The sequence below is a fragment of the Phoenix dactylifera genome, chromosome 3 (genome assembly GCF_009389715.1).
Source record: "Phoenix dactylifera cultivar Barhee BC4 chromosome 3, palm_55x_up_171113_PBpolish2nd_filt_p, whole genome shotgun sequence".
NCBI classification, from domain to species: domain Eukaryota; kingdom Viridiplantae; phylum Streptophyta; class Magnoliopsida; order Arecales; family Arecaceae; genus Phoenix; species Phoenix dactylifera.
The window spans coordinates 5,925,465-5,940,631 of NC_052394.1; the positions used below are offsets into that span (position 1 = coordinate 5,925,465).

The 15,167-nt window shown below is 42.7% G+C and overlaps 1 protein-coding gene and 1 long non-coding RNA gene across 2 annotated transcripts; both read left to right on the forward strand.

Annotated features, from left to right (window-relative positions):
- Window positions 1-2,056: 2,056 nt before the first annotated feature.
- LOC103717608 (putative UDP-rhamnose:rhamnosyltransferase 1) lies at window positions 2,057-5,491 on the forward strand. The gene is made up of 2 exons (XM_008806064.2): window positions 2,057-3,325; window positions 5,384-5,491. The coding sequence occupies exons 1-2, from the start codon at window positions 2,057-2,059 to the stop codon at window positions 5,489-5,491; spliced, it is 1,377 nt and encodes a 458-aa protein (XP_008804286.2).
- An 8,251-nt stretch (window positions 5,492-13,742) lies between these two features.
- On the forward strand, window positions 13,743-14,930 carry LOC103717578. Its single transcript, XR_605688.4, has 3 exons — window positions 13,743-13,918; window positions 14,137-14,208; window positions 14,366-14,930. It is a non-coding gene; the product is annotated as an uncharacterized LOC103717578 (long non-coding RNA).
- The last annotated feature ends 237 nt before the right edge of the window (window positions 14,931-15,167 follow it).

The following is a 15,167-nucleotide window of genomic DNA, read 5'->3' on the forward strand; positions in this document are numbered from 1 at the left end:
CTGCAGGACAGAGCCATTAAAATTTAAAATTGACCTTGAGGAAACTCGAGGGTGGGAGCTCCGAGGTGAAAATCACCATACGGGACGCTCTACGAGCAGAGGTAGAGCCCTAAATATCCCGAGCTATCGAGATCCATCCGAGTGGTGCTGGTCCCAAGAACCGGCATCAAATCTTTGAGTGGCTTGACGTACTAGAGGGAAGCTGGCTCGGTGGTCTACGTTGCCTTTGGGAGCGAGGCAATTCTGAGCAAAGAGCAAGCGCATGAGATTGCCCGTGGCTTGGACCTCTCGGAGCTACCATTTTTGTGGGCTCTTTGGAGCTCCCAAGGCGAGCCAGATAGGCTACTCCTCGAGGGGTTCGAGGATCGAACCCCAAACCATGGACTTGTGTTCAAGGGATGGGCGCCCCATGGTCAGGATGCTGGGGCACCCTTCTCTTGGGGGGTTCCTCGATCGCCCAATAGTGGCTGGAACTCAGTGCTTGAGGTTCTCCAGTTTGTCCTTGCTCTTGTGCTCCTGCCCTGGTTCCATGACAAATGGTTCAATGCTCGGCTTTTGAAAGAGAAGAAGGTGGGGGTCAAGGTTCCGAGGAATGAAGAGGATAGCTCCTTCGTCGGGGAGGAGATTGCCAAAGCCTTGAGGTTGGTAATGGTGGACAAAGAAGGGGAGGTGTACAGGGTGATAGCTAAGGAGCTCGAGGCCGCCCTTAGGAACAAAGAGGTGTGTTGTGGGGGGGTCCCGGACTTTAGTCCCATATCGACCGAGTAGCGGAAAGGTCTGTGCCTTATAATAAGGAGGCTCAAGCCTTTCCTCCCGAGGGCCCTTTTGTAGGACAAAATCGTGAGGGCACCAGTCTCCCCCCGTCTGCGCTGGACGTGCGAGCCAGAGCGTCCAAAGCGGACAATACCTCGGGAGGAACGCAGTCTCTTTCGCTGCTCGGATCGGTGGGGGGCTATGCTGGTGACGGGGTGCAAATCCCGCATCAGATGGCGCTAGAAGGAGGGCCTGGCCCTTCGCCTCCATCCAGCAAGGGGCTCCTAACCCGGCATAGGACCTTCCCGCTGGGGGGGCTGTGTTGTGGGGGGGTCCCGGACTTTAGTCCCACATCGACCGAGTAGCGGAAAGGTCTGTGCCTTATAATGAGGAGGCTCAAGCCTTTCCTCCCGAGGGCCCTTTTGTGGGACAAAACCGTGAGGGCACCAGTCTCCCCCCGTCTGTGCTGGACGCGCGGGCCGGAGCGCCCAAAGCGGACAATACCTCGGGAGGAACGCAGTCTCTTTCGCTGCTCGGATCGGTGGGGGGCTATGCTGGTGACGGGGTGCAAATTCCGCATCAAGGTGCATGGCCGGCATGTGAAGAATTTTGTTCGGCAGCAGAAAGCTACCAATAATAGCTTGATAAACAATGCGATCAAATGGGTAAATTATTACGAATGAATTATTGAAGGAAAGGTTTTAGCATGCTAAATTCAGGTTGACATAATTGAGCATAAATTGATTGCCTTTTTTCTTTTGTCCTAGATAACTAGAGATGAGGCCCCATTTGGAAGAGCTTCTGAGAGGCCAAAAAGTACTTTTTGACCTGCCAAAAGTACTTTTTAACCCGCTACTGATCATCACTCGGTTCATCAGAAAATGAGAAATTTGGCTATATTAAACTCAAATGAAAAGCACAAAAATGCGAAAATTCCTTGCAAAAAAAAGTTCCACAACCACTATGTAGCTTCCCACTGGTTCCATTATTAATATTCTCACGTCATATCTAATGCGAGCGGGAATAATAGAGAAGAAAAATGAATAATATTTTAGATTCGGGTAAAGAATCTAAAAATGTCATTATAAAAATTAATACTAAAAATTGATATAAAAAATAAATTATTCAATGCTGAAAGCAAATTCAACACTTCCACGCGACCCATTACGTGGCTCGTTTTTGATACAATCGCGCAACTGACACGGTTTCTGCATGGAAAATCACAGCATGTCGACCCACAAAAGCGCAACGCCTTGCCACCCCCTCTGAATTCCATTCCCATCCCATCACCACGTACCCTACCATGGACAAAGAAGCTGGTCTTCACATTGTTGTGCTCCCATGGATACACTACAGCCACCTCCATTCCTTCCTCCACCTCTCCCGGCTAATAGCCCAACTCGGCCACCGCATCTCCTTCCTCTCCATCCCATCCCTCGTCCAAAGCCTGGCCGCGTCCCACTCCGATCTCCCTCCTCTCGTCCACCTCGTCCCCCTCCACTTCGATATGCACGACGACGCTCTCGAAGCCGCCCTCGCCGCCTTCCTCGAGAGTGCTTCCCCTCCCCCGGACTGGATCATCTTCGATTTCATCCCACACTGGGTCCCCCGCGTCGCCGCCCGCCTCGGCGTGCCGTGCGCCTTCGTCTGCCTCATCGGTGCCGCCGCCAGCGCCCTCTCCTGGCCGGCGGTCTCGCTTGCCGCCGACGGCGGCCAGGTGATGCCCGAGCACCTCGCCGGGCCGACCGGTCGGTTCCCGTTCCCGACGTCGCTCGCCTACCGCCCCTACGAGGCTCGGCAAGTCGTGCGCGACATGTTCGAGCCCAACCAGCTCGGAGCGTCGTGGGGATCCCGCGGCGGGTTGGCGATCCGGGGTTGCGACGTCGTCGCCGTCCGGAGCTCACCGGAGCTCGAGGCCGAATGGCTCGCGCTGCTCGAACCCCTCTACCGGAAGCCGGTGCTCCCTCTCGGCCACTTCCCCCCAACTGCTCCGGCGAAGACGGATCCAGAATGCGACTATATTTTTGAGTGGCTGGGCAAGCAAGAAGCTGGAACGGTGGTGTGCGTGGCCTTGGGGACTTCGGTCAGTTTGAATCAAGAGCAAACGCGTGAGATTGCCCGTGGCCTGGAGCTCTCCGGTCTGCCATTCCTGTGGGTTCTGAGGAGCTCAGAGAGCGAGAGCGAGACGCTCCTACACGAGACCGGGGGCAGGGGGCTGGTGTGGAAGGGCTGGGCGCCTCAGGTCGGGATCCTGGGCCACCCTTCGGTCGGGGGGTTCTTAACCCACTGCGGCTGGAGCTCTCTCGTGGAGGCTCTCCAGTTTGGACTCGCCCTCGTCCTCCTTCCCCTGGCCTACGACCAAGGCCTCAATGCCCGGCTCATGGTGGAGAAGAAGGTCGGGGCGGAGGTTCCGAGGAACGAAGAGGATGGCTCCTTCGTTGGGGAGGATATCGCTCGGACAGTCAGGTTAGTTATGGTTGACAGAGAAGGAGAGGGGTGCAGGAATCGAGCTAAGGAGCTTAGTCGAGTTCTTGGGAGCAAGGAGGTGCACGACAGGCATGTGAGGAATTTTGTCGAGCACCTTAAAAGTAACAGACGCGGGGCCAGGCCACCGGCCTAAGCTTGATGGTGACGACCGGGAGCTTCCGAAGTATCCTGGTAGACTTGGTAGTATGCAATCGATGGGCCGGCCGTTTCTTTCTTCCGGTTCGTGAAGCAATAAAGTAATCCCAATTTTAAGTCACAAAGCGATTTTTTTGTTTTTTTTTTTATTATTTTTGTTGAAGGGACTGTTTGGATACTGTTGGGCCATGTTATAGATCCGATAAAATCTGCATGTGACGATAACTAATCCCCTTTTTAAGATATTTTACCCCGTCCCCAGGGATTAGTTGCCTCTTCGGAAATCCCACCTCTTTGAACGGTTCCACCTTCTTCATAATTCTAATAACAGGGTTCTAACCCATAAAATCCTCAGCATGCAAACAGGTGTTTGGGAATTATGGCTTACCTAGCTTAGTATCTTCTAATCCGTCAAAGTTCTGGCCTAAATTCTGCTCGTGGGTCTATTGACGTGGGAAGAAAAAGAAGAAAAGGAATCTATGAAAGCTTTTTTTTCTTTTTTTCTTCAGCATTGGAGCTAGTGAAGGTTGGGTTTGATATGGGCTATGCTCAAATGGGCTTCTTAGTCTCAAATCCAGAATGTGTTTTTAATTATTAGTAAGCATCATAAAGATTTTTAGCCTGGGCCAGCCTGGGCCAAAGATAATCTGGTCCTGAGTAGAAGGGTGGTTGATCATGTCCAATGATAGGCACAGCTTTATCGGCCACTAAGGTTCCATTTGGCAAAGCTTTTAGTAGATTAAAAAGCAATTTCTGGCTCTTCAAAAGCACTTTAGATGATATAATGGTGTTTGGTAAAAAATTAGAAAGCTATTTTTAAAAAAGCTGAAAACGTCTTTTTGTAGCTTTTTCTTAAAAGTACTTTCTGGCTAATGTCAGAAAATTATTTTGGTTTTAATGAAATTTTTTTGATAATCAAAATGCCCACCAAGAAATCTCACAATTACATTTCATATTATATCATATCATATCATAATATATTATTATACTATAATTATAATATAATATAATATAATAATAAGTTAAATGTTATATTATATTTTATTACGAAACTTTGAGTATTAGAAACCTGATTATTTATTTTAAATGTAGACACATTTCTAGAATTCATGCAATCGTGCTAGGGCTTGCATGTTTATAGACTATTCTCATCAATTTGTATCTTCATGATCGAGAAGTTTGGAGCATTCCATTTGACAGAAAATGAAACAATTAGCTTAATCTTGTGATCAAATTTTGATGAAACTGTTCTCGGCAATTGGCCACGATTATCTTCATGATCGAGCATCTTTAACTTGCTGTGAGTGATTATCAATTTGCCACCATAGATCTGAATACTCGGAGTAATTTTATTTTTTTTAGGAAAAAGATATGCATACTATATCAGACATTTCATTAAGAGAATAAAATGTCGGTTCAACATTTTTTTCTTATGAGAAAATCAAAATTTACTAAATTCTTGTGATTGATCTTTCTCTCGATTGGTTCGGTGCAAACTGGCATCGGGGTCAGAAATAACTCAAGTGGTAGGTTTGGGTGTAATCTGGCTAGCTTGAATCCAATGAATCTGCTGAGACATGTTAATAATAGCAAATGCATTGACCACATGAACATTTTACACAAATTAGTTTCAAATTTTAATGCCTAATTGAGCTTGGTTAGGTTAGTATAACACAACTTATCCTACAACCCACTTATGAAAATAGGTTAGAATTAGGGGTGCAAGTCAGTTGGGTGGACTTGCATAAAATCATAGGCCCAGTCCCTATTCAAAGATATTATCCATGGGCTAGAGATTAGTTCCAAGTAAAACTTGACCTCCAATTGACTGTAACTGATGGGGTGAGAGGAATTGGACTCGACTTGATTTTACCCAAGCAAAACCGATTCAATATGATAAGAGGTGGCTTAAAAGTGAAAGTTTAATCTCAAGAACGTAGATCGTATCCGATCCAAGCCTACCAAGTTAAGGGATGGATCTACATCCGAATTTTAGATACGAAATTAGCTCAAATTGGCTGCAGATCACGCTAGACAACTCAATACTCTCATTGGCATCGAAGGAAGAAAACTATATTCCTACAGAGGAATACTTTCATGCAAGCTGTCACTCTAATGCATTTGCCTAGCAATTGTCAGCATCTTAGGCATTCAAATCATGTCCTGCACTAAAATGTGAGGGCATATGACTGCATAAGAGATGCAGTCGATCGTTGCCTTCCTCAGGCCATTGTTGGAGAGCCCACAGAGAGAGTAAGTGCATAGGATATTGGACTAGCCCAATGGGCCACTGCCGGAGAGGTTCCACGACTGGATCCAGGACCCAGGTTTGGACAGTGGGCCCCCCTTCCTTTAGGGTTTGGTAGAAGATCACCCACTTGCCCTTGCCCTCGTCTATGACCAAGGGCAAGATACCTGGCTTATGGAGGGCAAAGTGTTAGGGGTGGAGGTTCCGAGGAAGGCTGAGGACAGCTCCTTTGTTGGGGCCAAGATTGCTTGAATTTTGAATTTGGTTATGTGGACAGAGATGGGGAGGCGTTAAGGGTGCCAATACTTAACCGTTTAACTCGTTTAACTTATTTCAACTTATTATAGTTTGTGTTAGATTATCTATTTAATAAAATGAAGATTCGAGTTTGAATTTTTGACTCATTTAGTAAACAAGACAGGTTCAAGTTGACAAAATTTTTGATCTAATCCTATATTCGACCTAACCTGATTGCTACCCTAAGGAGGAGTACAAAGCCCCAGCTAGGGGATTTAGGCTTGTGCTCGAGATCAAAAGAGGTGGAGAATCCGCATGTGAGAAATTTTGCCCATTTTCCTGAGGAGATCAGACACGGAGAACAACCAAAGTCTAGTGACCAATGTGGTTTCACGGATTAATGGTTATTAAGAATTAGAGCAATTTAGAGTATTCTTCTCTCCATTTGAGGCAATTTATATAGCAAGTATAAATTTTGTTTAATTCATGCTAGTTTACTGATTTAATGGTATTTTGTTTATCTTGTTTATTTTATTTATTGACTTAGCATTATCTGTTACCTAAGATTATCTTGATGGCTCCATAGATAACTCGATCCTTTACCAAACATGTAGTGCATGTTTGGCTAGAGGGAGTTAGGCTCTGAAATGGTAATGAGAATGTATAACTCCCATTCTAACTATTTGATTGGGAAGTCTCATTCCAATTCCGATTACGAAGAGGAATAGAAATGCCCCAATCTTCCAAAACCTTATTCTGATTGTTTCCTGGTATCTAAATTCTATTTTAATTTTGATTCCGATTTTGTCACAAACTAAATTTATTGTAAAATATGGCTCCGATTAACATTCCAATCCATTTCAATTTCGATTCCGATTTCAGTACCGATTTTGGTCGCAAGGCAAATGCACAGGTAGATGATTGGAAATTTTAGGCAGGCTCTAGGCTCCTTAAGGCTCAATTTTAGGCAAATGCACTGGAACCTTGAATTTTAGGCAAATGCACTGGAACCTTGCTACATATATATATTAACTGATTTGTAATCATAAATCTAGGTAAACAGTGAATTCAAGGTACGAAGTTTCTCCCCACCCGTGATAATTTTGCTTATGAATCACCACCTGGATGTTAATCCAGAATCTCTTAGAAAGATCAGAGGGGAGTGACTCCCCCAAGTTTACTAAATTTTTCATCTTTATTGTTGGTTAAGTGTAAGACAGCAATGAGAATGAAAACATCTTAAACGATAGCATTAAGTGTGACTTAGCTGTCCTCATGCTAGCTTCATGGTATTGCCCCAAGTGCATATTCATCAATGCCATCAGCAAATTATCCTATTTATTCAAGTGTTCTGCTCGCTCACCGGTACGTTGTTCTAAGAGGACTCAATGACTCATTCTAGCATCCACTTTAGCAAGGATATTAGCAATGGCACAACTAGGTCAGCAACATGCATTTCATCTGACTCAAACTCAACCCACCAAAGATAAAGCCGATCAAAGGCCCCTGGATACCAAATTAAGGCCCAAATATAATTTGATCGAGAGTTTTTTTATTTTATTTTTTACAAGTGGCCCAATTAAATTGGACATTCAACCCGCAAAATTAGTTAAAAGAAGCTAGATCTAGCTTCAAAACCTTAAGCAGCTTAGATTCGACTTGTATGTCCATCCAAGTTCCACTAAATGTTGGGTTGAATTCGACTCTAAATCTTTGAGTAGAAGTGATTTTAAATCAAACACAAATTATGTTGAGCCTAGACATGAATTAAGCTGCTTGCACTACTTTATCTGTTATCCCTAAGTCTCTCGATCACCCTTTCCTCTTTTTTTGTTCCTTATTCTATTTTTGTCCTTCTTTTTTTTGAAGGAAGGAAATCACTTGCAAACAAGGATATCCCGATGTTCGGATGGGCTTCCCCTTGTCTTTGGATATCTCAATACAAGCTGTCACTTCCTGTTTGAAGACCCAAACTAATAACAAATAGAGGAACTTAATACATGTTTGGACATCCCATCTAATAATTCACATATACTTTTAGTTCCTTGCATGCATTTATTTCTTGTTCTATAGATACTTAAAACATGAACAAGGGACTAAAGATTAAAAGGTCATCAAAGCCAAAGGCTTGAAGTTGAACTTTCAATCAACTCAACATAAATAAATAATAATGACCATCCAAGTGAGGGTCAGAAGCAAGAGTTTTTTTTTTTTAAGTAAATCGGCGGTTCACACACAACATGTGCTAGTACAGCCTAAAGAGCCGGCGAGCAAAATATAGTGCAAGAGAGATAAAATAGAAATATTGTTCTTCCATATAAAGCCTTTGGAGTGATGAGCCGCAAGATTCCAGCAGCACTTGCGACGTCAAATTAATTAATTGCAAACCCCCCTCCATTATTGTTAGTTACCATTACAACCTTGATTTGTGGCATCTAAAATGCAGTTAGTATTTCAATGAGGAATGCTACACCGTGGAGCCATTTTAAAAATGTGGATAATGGGCCTAATACCTCCTTTAAAATTCTTCTAACCATTACGTGGTGCAGGTGGAGTCAGATTATTTTTAACGAGCCACTGAGTCTTGATTAATGCGTGCAGCGAGACTGTACAAAAGTAATGAAAAAGCTGAGTTTGACGTCAGAAGAAGAGCAGAAGGGATGGCAGGAAAGGCCAGAAAGGTATGAAAGAGTGGGGCGGAGAAAAAGAGAGAACTGAAGGCCGACCTCATTTTAGTGCGCGTCCGCATAATTGACATCGTTTCGACACGTCCACGTCGCTACGCCAACTTCAACGTAATCTTCTGACATCACAGGCTATGGCCATCCATATTGGTGTCATGCAAATTGGAAAACCTTGGAGTCCCCCATGAAATTTTGAGCTCTTCGTAGGATTTGCTACCACCCAAGGTGCATCAATGCACGATCAAATTATGCCGTCTTGTGCTGGCATAATTAAGGTTAAACTCTGTGAACTATGTCATAAGACATATATGCATAAGACCATTTTGCATGCTAGAGAGCTGCAATTAATACGTGGGATGCAATCAATGAATATTCTATATAATAAAGATTGGTTTGTCCACTTTTATTTTTTAAATTGCTGTTTGTCAATTAAGGTACAGTGGAGTTACGAGATTCATGGATGTGCAGTGTAAGATGCTATGGGTTGCAGTTGAAAATGGTGGTGATCATAGGTATCATTTGCGATCCTAATGCTGTTTTACAGACTCAAAGGACTCATGAGAGAATGGATCGATGAAATCTGATGGCGTGTCATCATGGTACTCTCGTGGTACCACTCTTTTGGATGGTACCACTGTTTTCTGGGTCAAGTCCCCCGTGATTACTCGACAAGCGTGATGATAGCAGATCTATCCAACAACAAAAACAAACATGGAGTGGCTCGTGATAAGTCTAGCTGCAGAACCTGTCAACAAGATCGCAGTCAGTATATATATATATATATAGTGTAAACGAGAGACCATCCTGGGGACCTTGGCCTTGAAAGTCTTATGACCGAGAGCAATTTGGCAATGAGGAAAGGGACCAAGGGTACACGGGGTGGCTCGTGATAAGTCTAGCTGCAGAACCCGTCACCAAGATCGCAGTAAGTATATATATATATATATATATATATATATATATATATATAGTGTAAACGAGGGACCATCCCATGGTTCGTGCTGTCCATGGGGACCTTGGCCTTGAAAGTCCTATGACCGAGAGCAAGTTGGCAATGAGGGAAGGGACCAAGGGTACATTAAAGGAATTGGTCCAAACTCTGATGAAAGGTCCCCGTCAACCTCTCTGCTTAGCCCAGGATGTGCATACGTGAGAGATGGGAACAACGACAAGCAAATTTGCTAGAAAGATGACAGAATCCTCGGGAAGAGAGAATTAAACCACGAGAGAGACAGAGGAGGGTGGGGGGCGGGGGGGGGGGGGGGGGGGGTGTTGTGAATTGAGTCAAATTTTGCGAGAGAAAAGGAAAGCACTAGGTTGTTTGAGATCAACGAAGGCTCTTTATCTTAAAATAGAGGGCAGCCATGAAGTACCATTCTTGTTCTACTTGAGGTGTGAATGCTAATTATTAGTCATTTTATGGTTTTTGTTTCTTGGCATAGCAAGGGTTTGAATTATTTGATTGCATGCAACTAATGAACTGTTACATAAGTGTATATGCTGTTAGAATCAGGTTACATGAGCGCAAATTAATATTGTTTGCCCCTTAACAAAAACTGAGAGCTTTTCGGCCTTCCTTATCATCAAAAAAAAAAAAAAAAAAAAACTTGCCATGTAACTGAACACAAGGAAATTCCTGCAGTTTGGGATACAGAGGATTCACAGACTTTATGAATGAAATTTGTTTATAACATAATCAACAGCAAAAATATTTTCAAACGACTCACTAGTTCTTAATAAATTTGTTTGAAAGAAATCGAGTACTGGATGTGCAATTTCCTTGTGTTGCGGAATTGGCGGGAGACTCGAGAAGTAAAGCGCAGGAAAGGAATGGGAAGCTTAGACATATACCGACTATTAAAGATTATAGTGGAGCCAAGCGATGGGGAAATCATTTTATTTTGTCTCTTATCGCAGCTTTCCAGTAGTTTTTTGTCTTTCCCCCCAATGTTATGTGTGTCTTCAAATGACTAGTTTTTAAGTTCTTAGTCATTAAAAAAAAAAATCATATTCTCAGAAATAGTTATCCTTGAACAAATCATTTATTTTTATTTTTAATTTTTTAAAAAATAATTATTCATATTATATATTTGAGAAATATGAAGATGCTCTTGTCTAAGTCTTGAATGTTGAATTTTCTTTTCTGATCCATGATGATATTTTTCCCTAATTTTGATCCAAAATCTCTTTCAACATGGAGTGCTCCTTTTTCTTTGTTGTTTAAAATTTTTTAGTTATTTTGCAGAGAACGAGTTAGAACATGGTGCCTACTGCACTTGTCACTATTACACTATATGCCTTGGCCTACGACGGATATGCATCTAGGTTTATTAACATAGCTAGCAGAATCCATAACATACACATTTCATCGTGAAGTAATGCTTTTAAAATTTTCTAGTTACTAGTAAAAATATCAAACACACAGCGAAGAGATGATTAGTGCCAACAATAAGCCAAACATTAGCAAGAATCTTTGGAGATAGCCCAGTGTTCAAGCAAGCACAAACCAACAGATAAAAATTATTCATCTCTGAAAAATGTTCAAGATTCACACCTATCAATGATGTGCAACAACTGTTTGATGTTCACTTACCGAGTTCATATCATGACTTGTTTGGTGAGAAAAATCTCACCTTTCTCTTCTTTCCCAACTTTTCCAGAGTGATATATAAATATTGCATGGGAAGGGTGACATGAACGCTCCGATCTCATTCTCACGACAGCCAGGTCTCCTCTTCGCTTAATGATGGTTACTAAACGTACCACAGAGTCCTCTCCAGAGATCTTACGTGATCTGAGCAAGGTGAGGGCACCCGGCGACGGCCGAGAAGGTCCCCCGCGCCGCCGTTACCTCGTCGGCTCTCGCCGAAGGGGTTGCGTAAAGGGGACGAAGGTGGGCCCGCTTTCTCTTTGACCGGTCTCGTCCTGGAAGACCGCGTTCTCCGCGCATGCTCCACGCGTGCCCACACGCTTCCATCCCCCATGGAGAGAGTATAAACCCATTAGCCCACGTGTATGTCTCTACGTCTTCCTTTCAGTTGTTCAAAATATGTTGGCACGGCACTCATGATCCTTGCTTAGAACCATGTTTCTAAAAACAACGAGGCTGGGCTGAAAGCCTTTGCATCTGATATATATGACTTATAATTAAGGACGTATGTTTATTTCCACATTGATTATTCGTCGAAAAAATTTTTGAGTACTTATATAGAATTAAGAAACTAAAAAAATATTTTTAGACTAGCTATTACCTATATGGACTCAGAGATGCTATAGTACAGATTTTTTTGGGGTTGACCACAAATAATTCGTAGTGCTTGTGATTGGATTTGAATTGGGGCTGACCACGGGCTTGCGACTGGATTTGAATTGTTAGTCTGATAAGAATATTAGGGCGTATATTTAGTCCCAAGAAACTCATACATGATTAAGAAACTTAAAAAATATCTTTTAGTTAACTTTTTTTGAGTGAGGTCATCAGTTATTTATTGGACTTTTTGACTAGCTTTTTTGGACGAGGTCCTGAGCTGTTACATAACATAGTACTAAATCTTATAGTTTGGATTATACTGCCATTGCCCTTAAACAAGAGGTGAATTTTGAGTAGCCATGGCTTTTTCTTTGGCCATAACTATTTTTTTTTTCCTGGGGATCTAGGTTGGGTAGGGGTTGTAGCTTTCGTACGAAAGGAGGATTCATTTTCATTCTCACGAATCCTTCATTGGATCAAGCAATAATTGCTGCGAGATCTGTACAGATTGATAAATAAGTAAATCAGAGTGCTTTCATATCTGTGCAAGGTGCGATCCAATAGTTGACATGGCGAGAGAAGATCAAACATTCCTTCATGTGAAAGATGCAACCCAAACCTATCCAAGTTTTGGTGCAGATGGAGGGGGTGCGGGTTGAGGATAAGATATAGGGTTAGAATTCCTCACCGTTCTAAAGAGTGAGGGGAGGGCCTAGGCATGATGTATGCTTTGCATGCACTAAAATGTTTTAGCATTTCAATGACATGTTAAAATGTTGGATAAGACATAGTCTTCGATAAAAACCTAGCTTAGGCCTGCATCTTGTCATACCATAGCTCGATCGACACAATCTAGACAAGGAATATCTGAAGGTCTGTCTATTGGCTAGGTATATGCCAGTAAATAAGTATGAGGTTGACTCTTCCGTTGTCCTGAGTTGCAAAATTTTGTTTATAATAACAAATCGCTTTAGGCTCTAAACCGTATATATATATTACTTGGAAGCATGCTTTTGTAGAGCTTTGATCTCAAGCAAATCATTATTTGATCTCTGTCTGCTTTCCCTGACAGCTATCAAGGTTTCCAACTACTATAGCCCATGCACAATTTTTGATCATCAAAGATCGGAGATGATATTAAATCACATTATTATCAGACTATAAAATGATGAAAATTCTTTGACCAGCAAGATTCGCACCTCTTCATTGCTGTGATAGAAAGCAATTCTTCACTGGATATGCCATGCGTTATCTGATACATCTCTATTGCCGTGGTCAACAACTTTATTGCTTCACATATAACACTGGCATCTAATGTTAGTTCTCAGTATTAAATTTAATTAATCTAGTTAAGGGAATTAAACAATTCAGAAATCAGTTTAAATCAAGTTACAAAAAAGAAGGCAACGCTCCAACAAAAATACATAGCATCTGAAACATAGGCTGCGGTGGTCATTTCAGACTTTAGTTAAAAACCGGTGAACCTTTTAAAGATTGGGCCTCCCTGGAGTTTTCACTGAGGAACATGCAAAATCTTTTGCCGTCCCGCATGGAAAACCGCACACACACATCGGTGGCTGTAAGACATGTGTCAGCCATCCTTAGCTCTCTCACACGTGCCGAGGGACTGATGGGCAGCCAAAGCAACTATTTAGCTTTTTTTTTTCTATAACTCGTCTTTGTTTATCATCTTTGTTGTAAATATGATTAATTTCTGATGAAAGCCGGATGGCTCCTTCTGCCTCCCTTTATATTAAAAAAAAAAAAAGTGTCATTTACTAGGCATTAGCAGTTATATTCCCTGCCCTCCTAACCTTGACCTGTGGCATTCCGGGTCCATCCCCGGGCAGTCCAGTCACTGCCCGAAACCCAACCCCAAGGTCCCCAACCCTAAGCCTTAGCACACCCCAACCATTCTTGTAGCCTTCAAAAGCCCCAGCTTGCAAGGCCTCCCTGGATAGCCTTATCCTCCCTCCCCCCGAAAAGGGCAAGTCTCTCTCTCTCTGATATTCTGACTACATATCTTCTAGTTGTTACCACTCCGTTCTCTAGCTCTTTCCGTCTCTTTTCATACCACCTCTCTTTCAACAAGGTGAGAAAGCTATCAAAAAAAAGGAAAACAAGGTGAGAAGAAAGCTCGTGGATAAGTACTTTTGTTTTCCATCTAAATATCCATGTCTTGAAGGCTGGATATACAACGAACCTTGCTGCTTCTCTATTGTTTCCCATATGATCAGCTAGGAGTCATGCATGAGAATGAGATCTATGTGTGTGTTGTCTGGCTTCCATCATCTTAACACTTTAACAGGGCGCTTCCTCTTTTCTCTTTTTCGCTCTTGCAGGTCCTTCACATTTGTTGGATGGAGCACGTAAAATCCCATCAACTCCTCTTTCTAAGCTCTATTCCTCACTTGGTAAGGAACAAATGCAAAGAAAAACATCCTTTCTTCAGCCTTCCCGTAAATAATTAAACTTTGAAATCTCTCTCTCTATCTTTATCTCTGTCTCTCTCTCTCTGTCTCAAAAAAAAAAAAAAAACGTTGCGTTGAATCATACATATTTTCATTGCAGCAAGTGTTCTGCCCCGGGCTCACTTCAGTGAAGAAGGTCAACCATGATACCAAGGTTGCCATGACAAATTTTGCGAGAATTGGGATAGATGGTAGTGGGATGCTCGACTTCCTCGGGGACTTCATCTTTTGGAGCAGAAGGTTTTCATTTGAACCATCCGAGGTTCCTTGTTTTTAATGCCTTGACGGTGCTATCCTACCTGTGCTTTTCCCTCAACCTCCACATCTACCCCTATCCTTCTTCACACACTTAACACCTCTTCTCCTCTCGCAGCCTTGCAAGTTTTGGGTCTTCTTGACCTTGTAAGACCTTTTCTTGACCTTGTAAGGCCCTACTCTCGGTTGGTTATTCTCGTCTCCTTCCCTACCACGAGCCTCCTCCTTGCCCTCATTGACGAAGCCTGGATCTCTATATTCCTCCCTTCTCGGCCACCTCTTGCTCTCCTTTCCTGTCTATCCCTTCTGAGCTGTTAGGAATAAAAATATGGGCATGCAACATGGTATTCACATCACAGTATGTAATATATGTACAGTTTAAAGAAATATAATCCCATGGTTTATCAGAATGTATATGATATGCCATCCCAACATGATCCCATGATTGATGAGCATGCATTATCTTATGCCACTACATGGTATGTGATCTCTCAATATTCCATGATTGACGGCATGTGATCCCATAAATGTTGAGACAATTGATAGGATTAGGCTATATATATAGCTAGCATCCATTCTAATTAGTCATGATTTTCGAATACTCCCCTTCATGTTGGAGCGTAGATATCGAGGACGCCTAGGTTGCC

Excerpts from the sequence above, each read along its gene's own strand:
- LOC103717608 (XM_008806064.2), top strand. The coding sequence starts at position 2,057 with ATGGACAAAGAAGCTGGTCTTCACATTGTTGTGCTCCCATGGATACAC. Across the intron at positions 3,326-5,383 it reads ACAGGCATGTGAGGAATTTT|CTCAAATTGGCTGCAGATCA; the intron begins GTCGAGCACCTT and ends ATACGAAATTAG.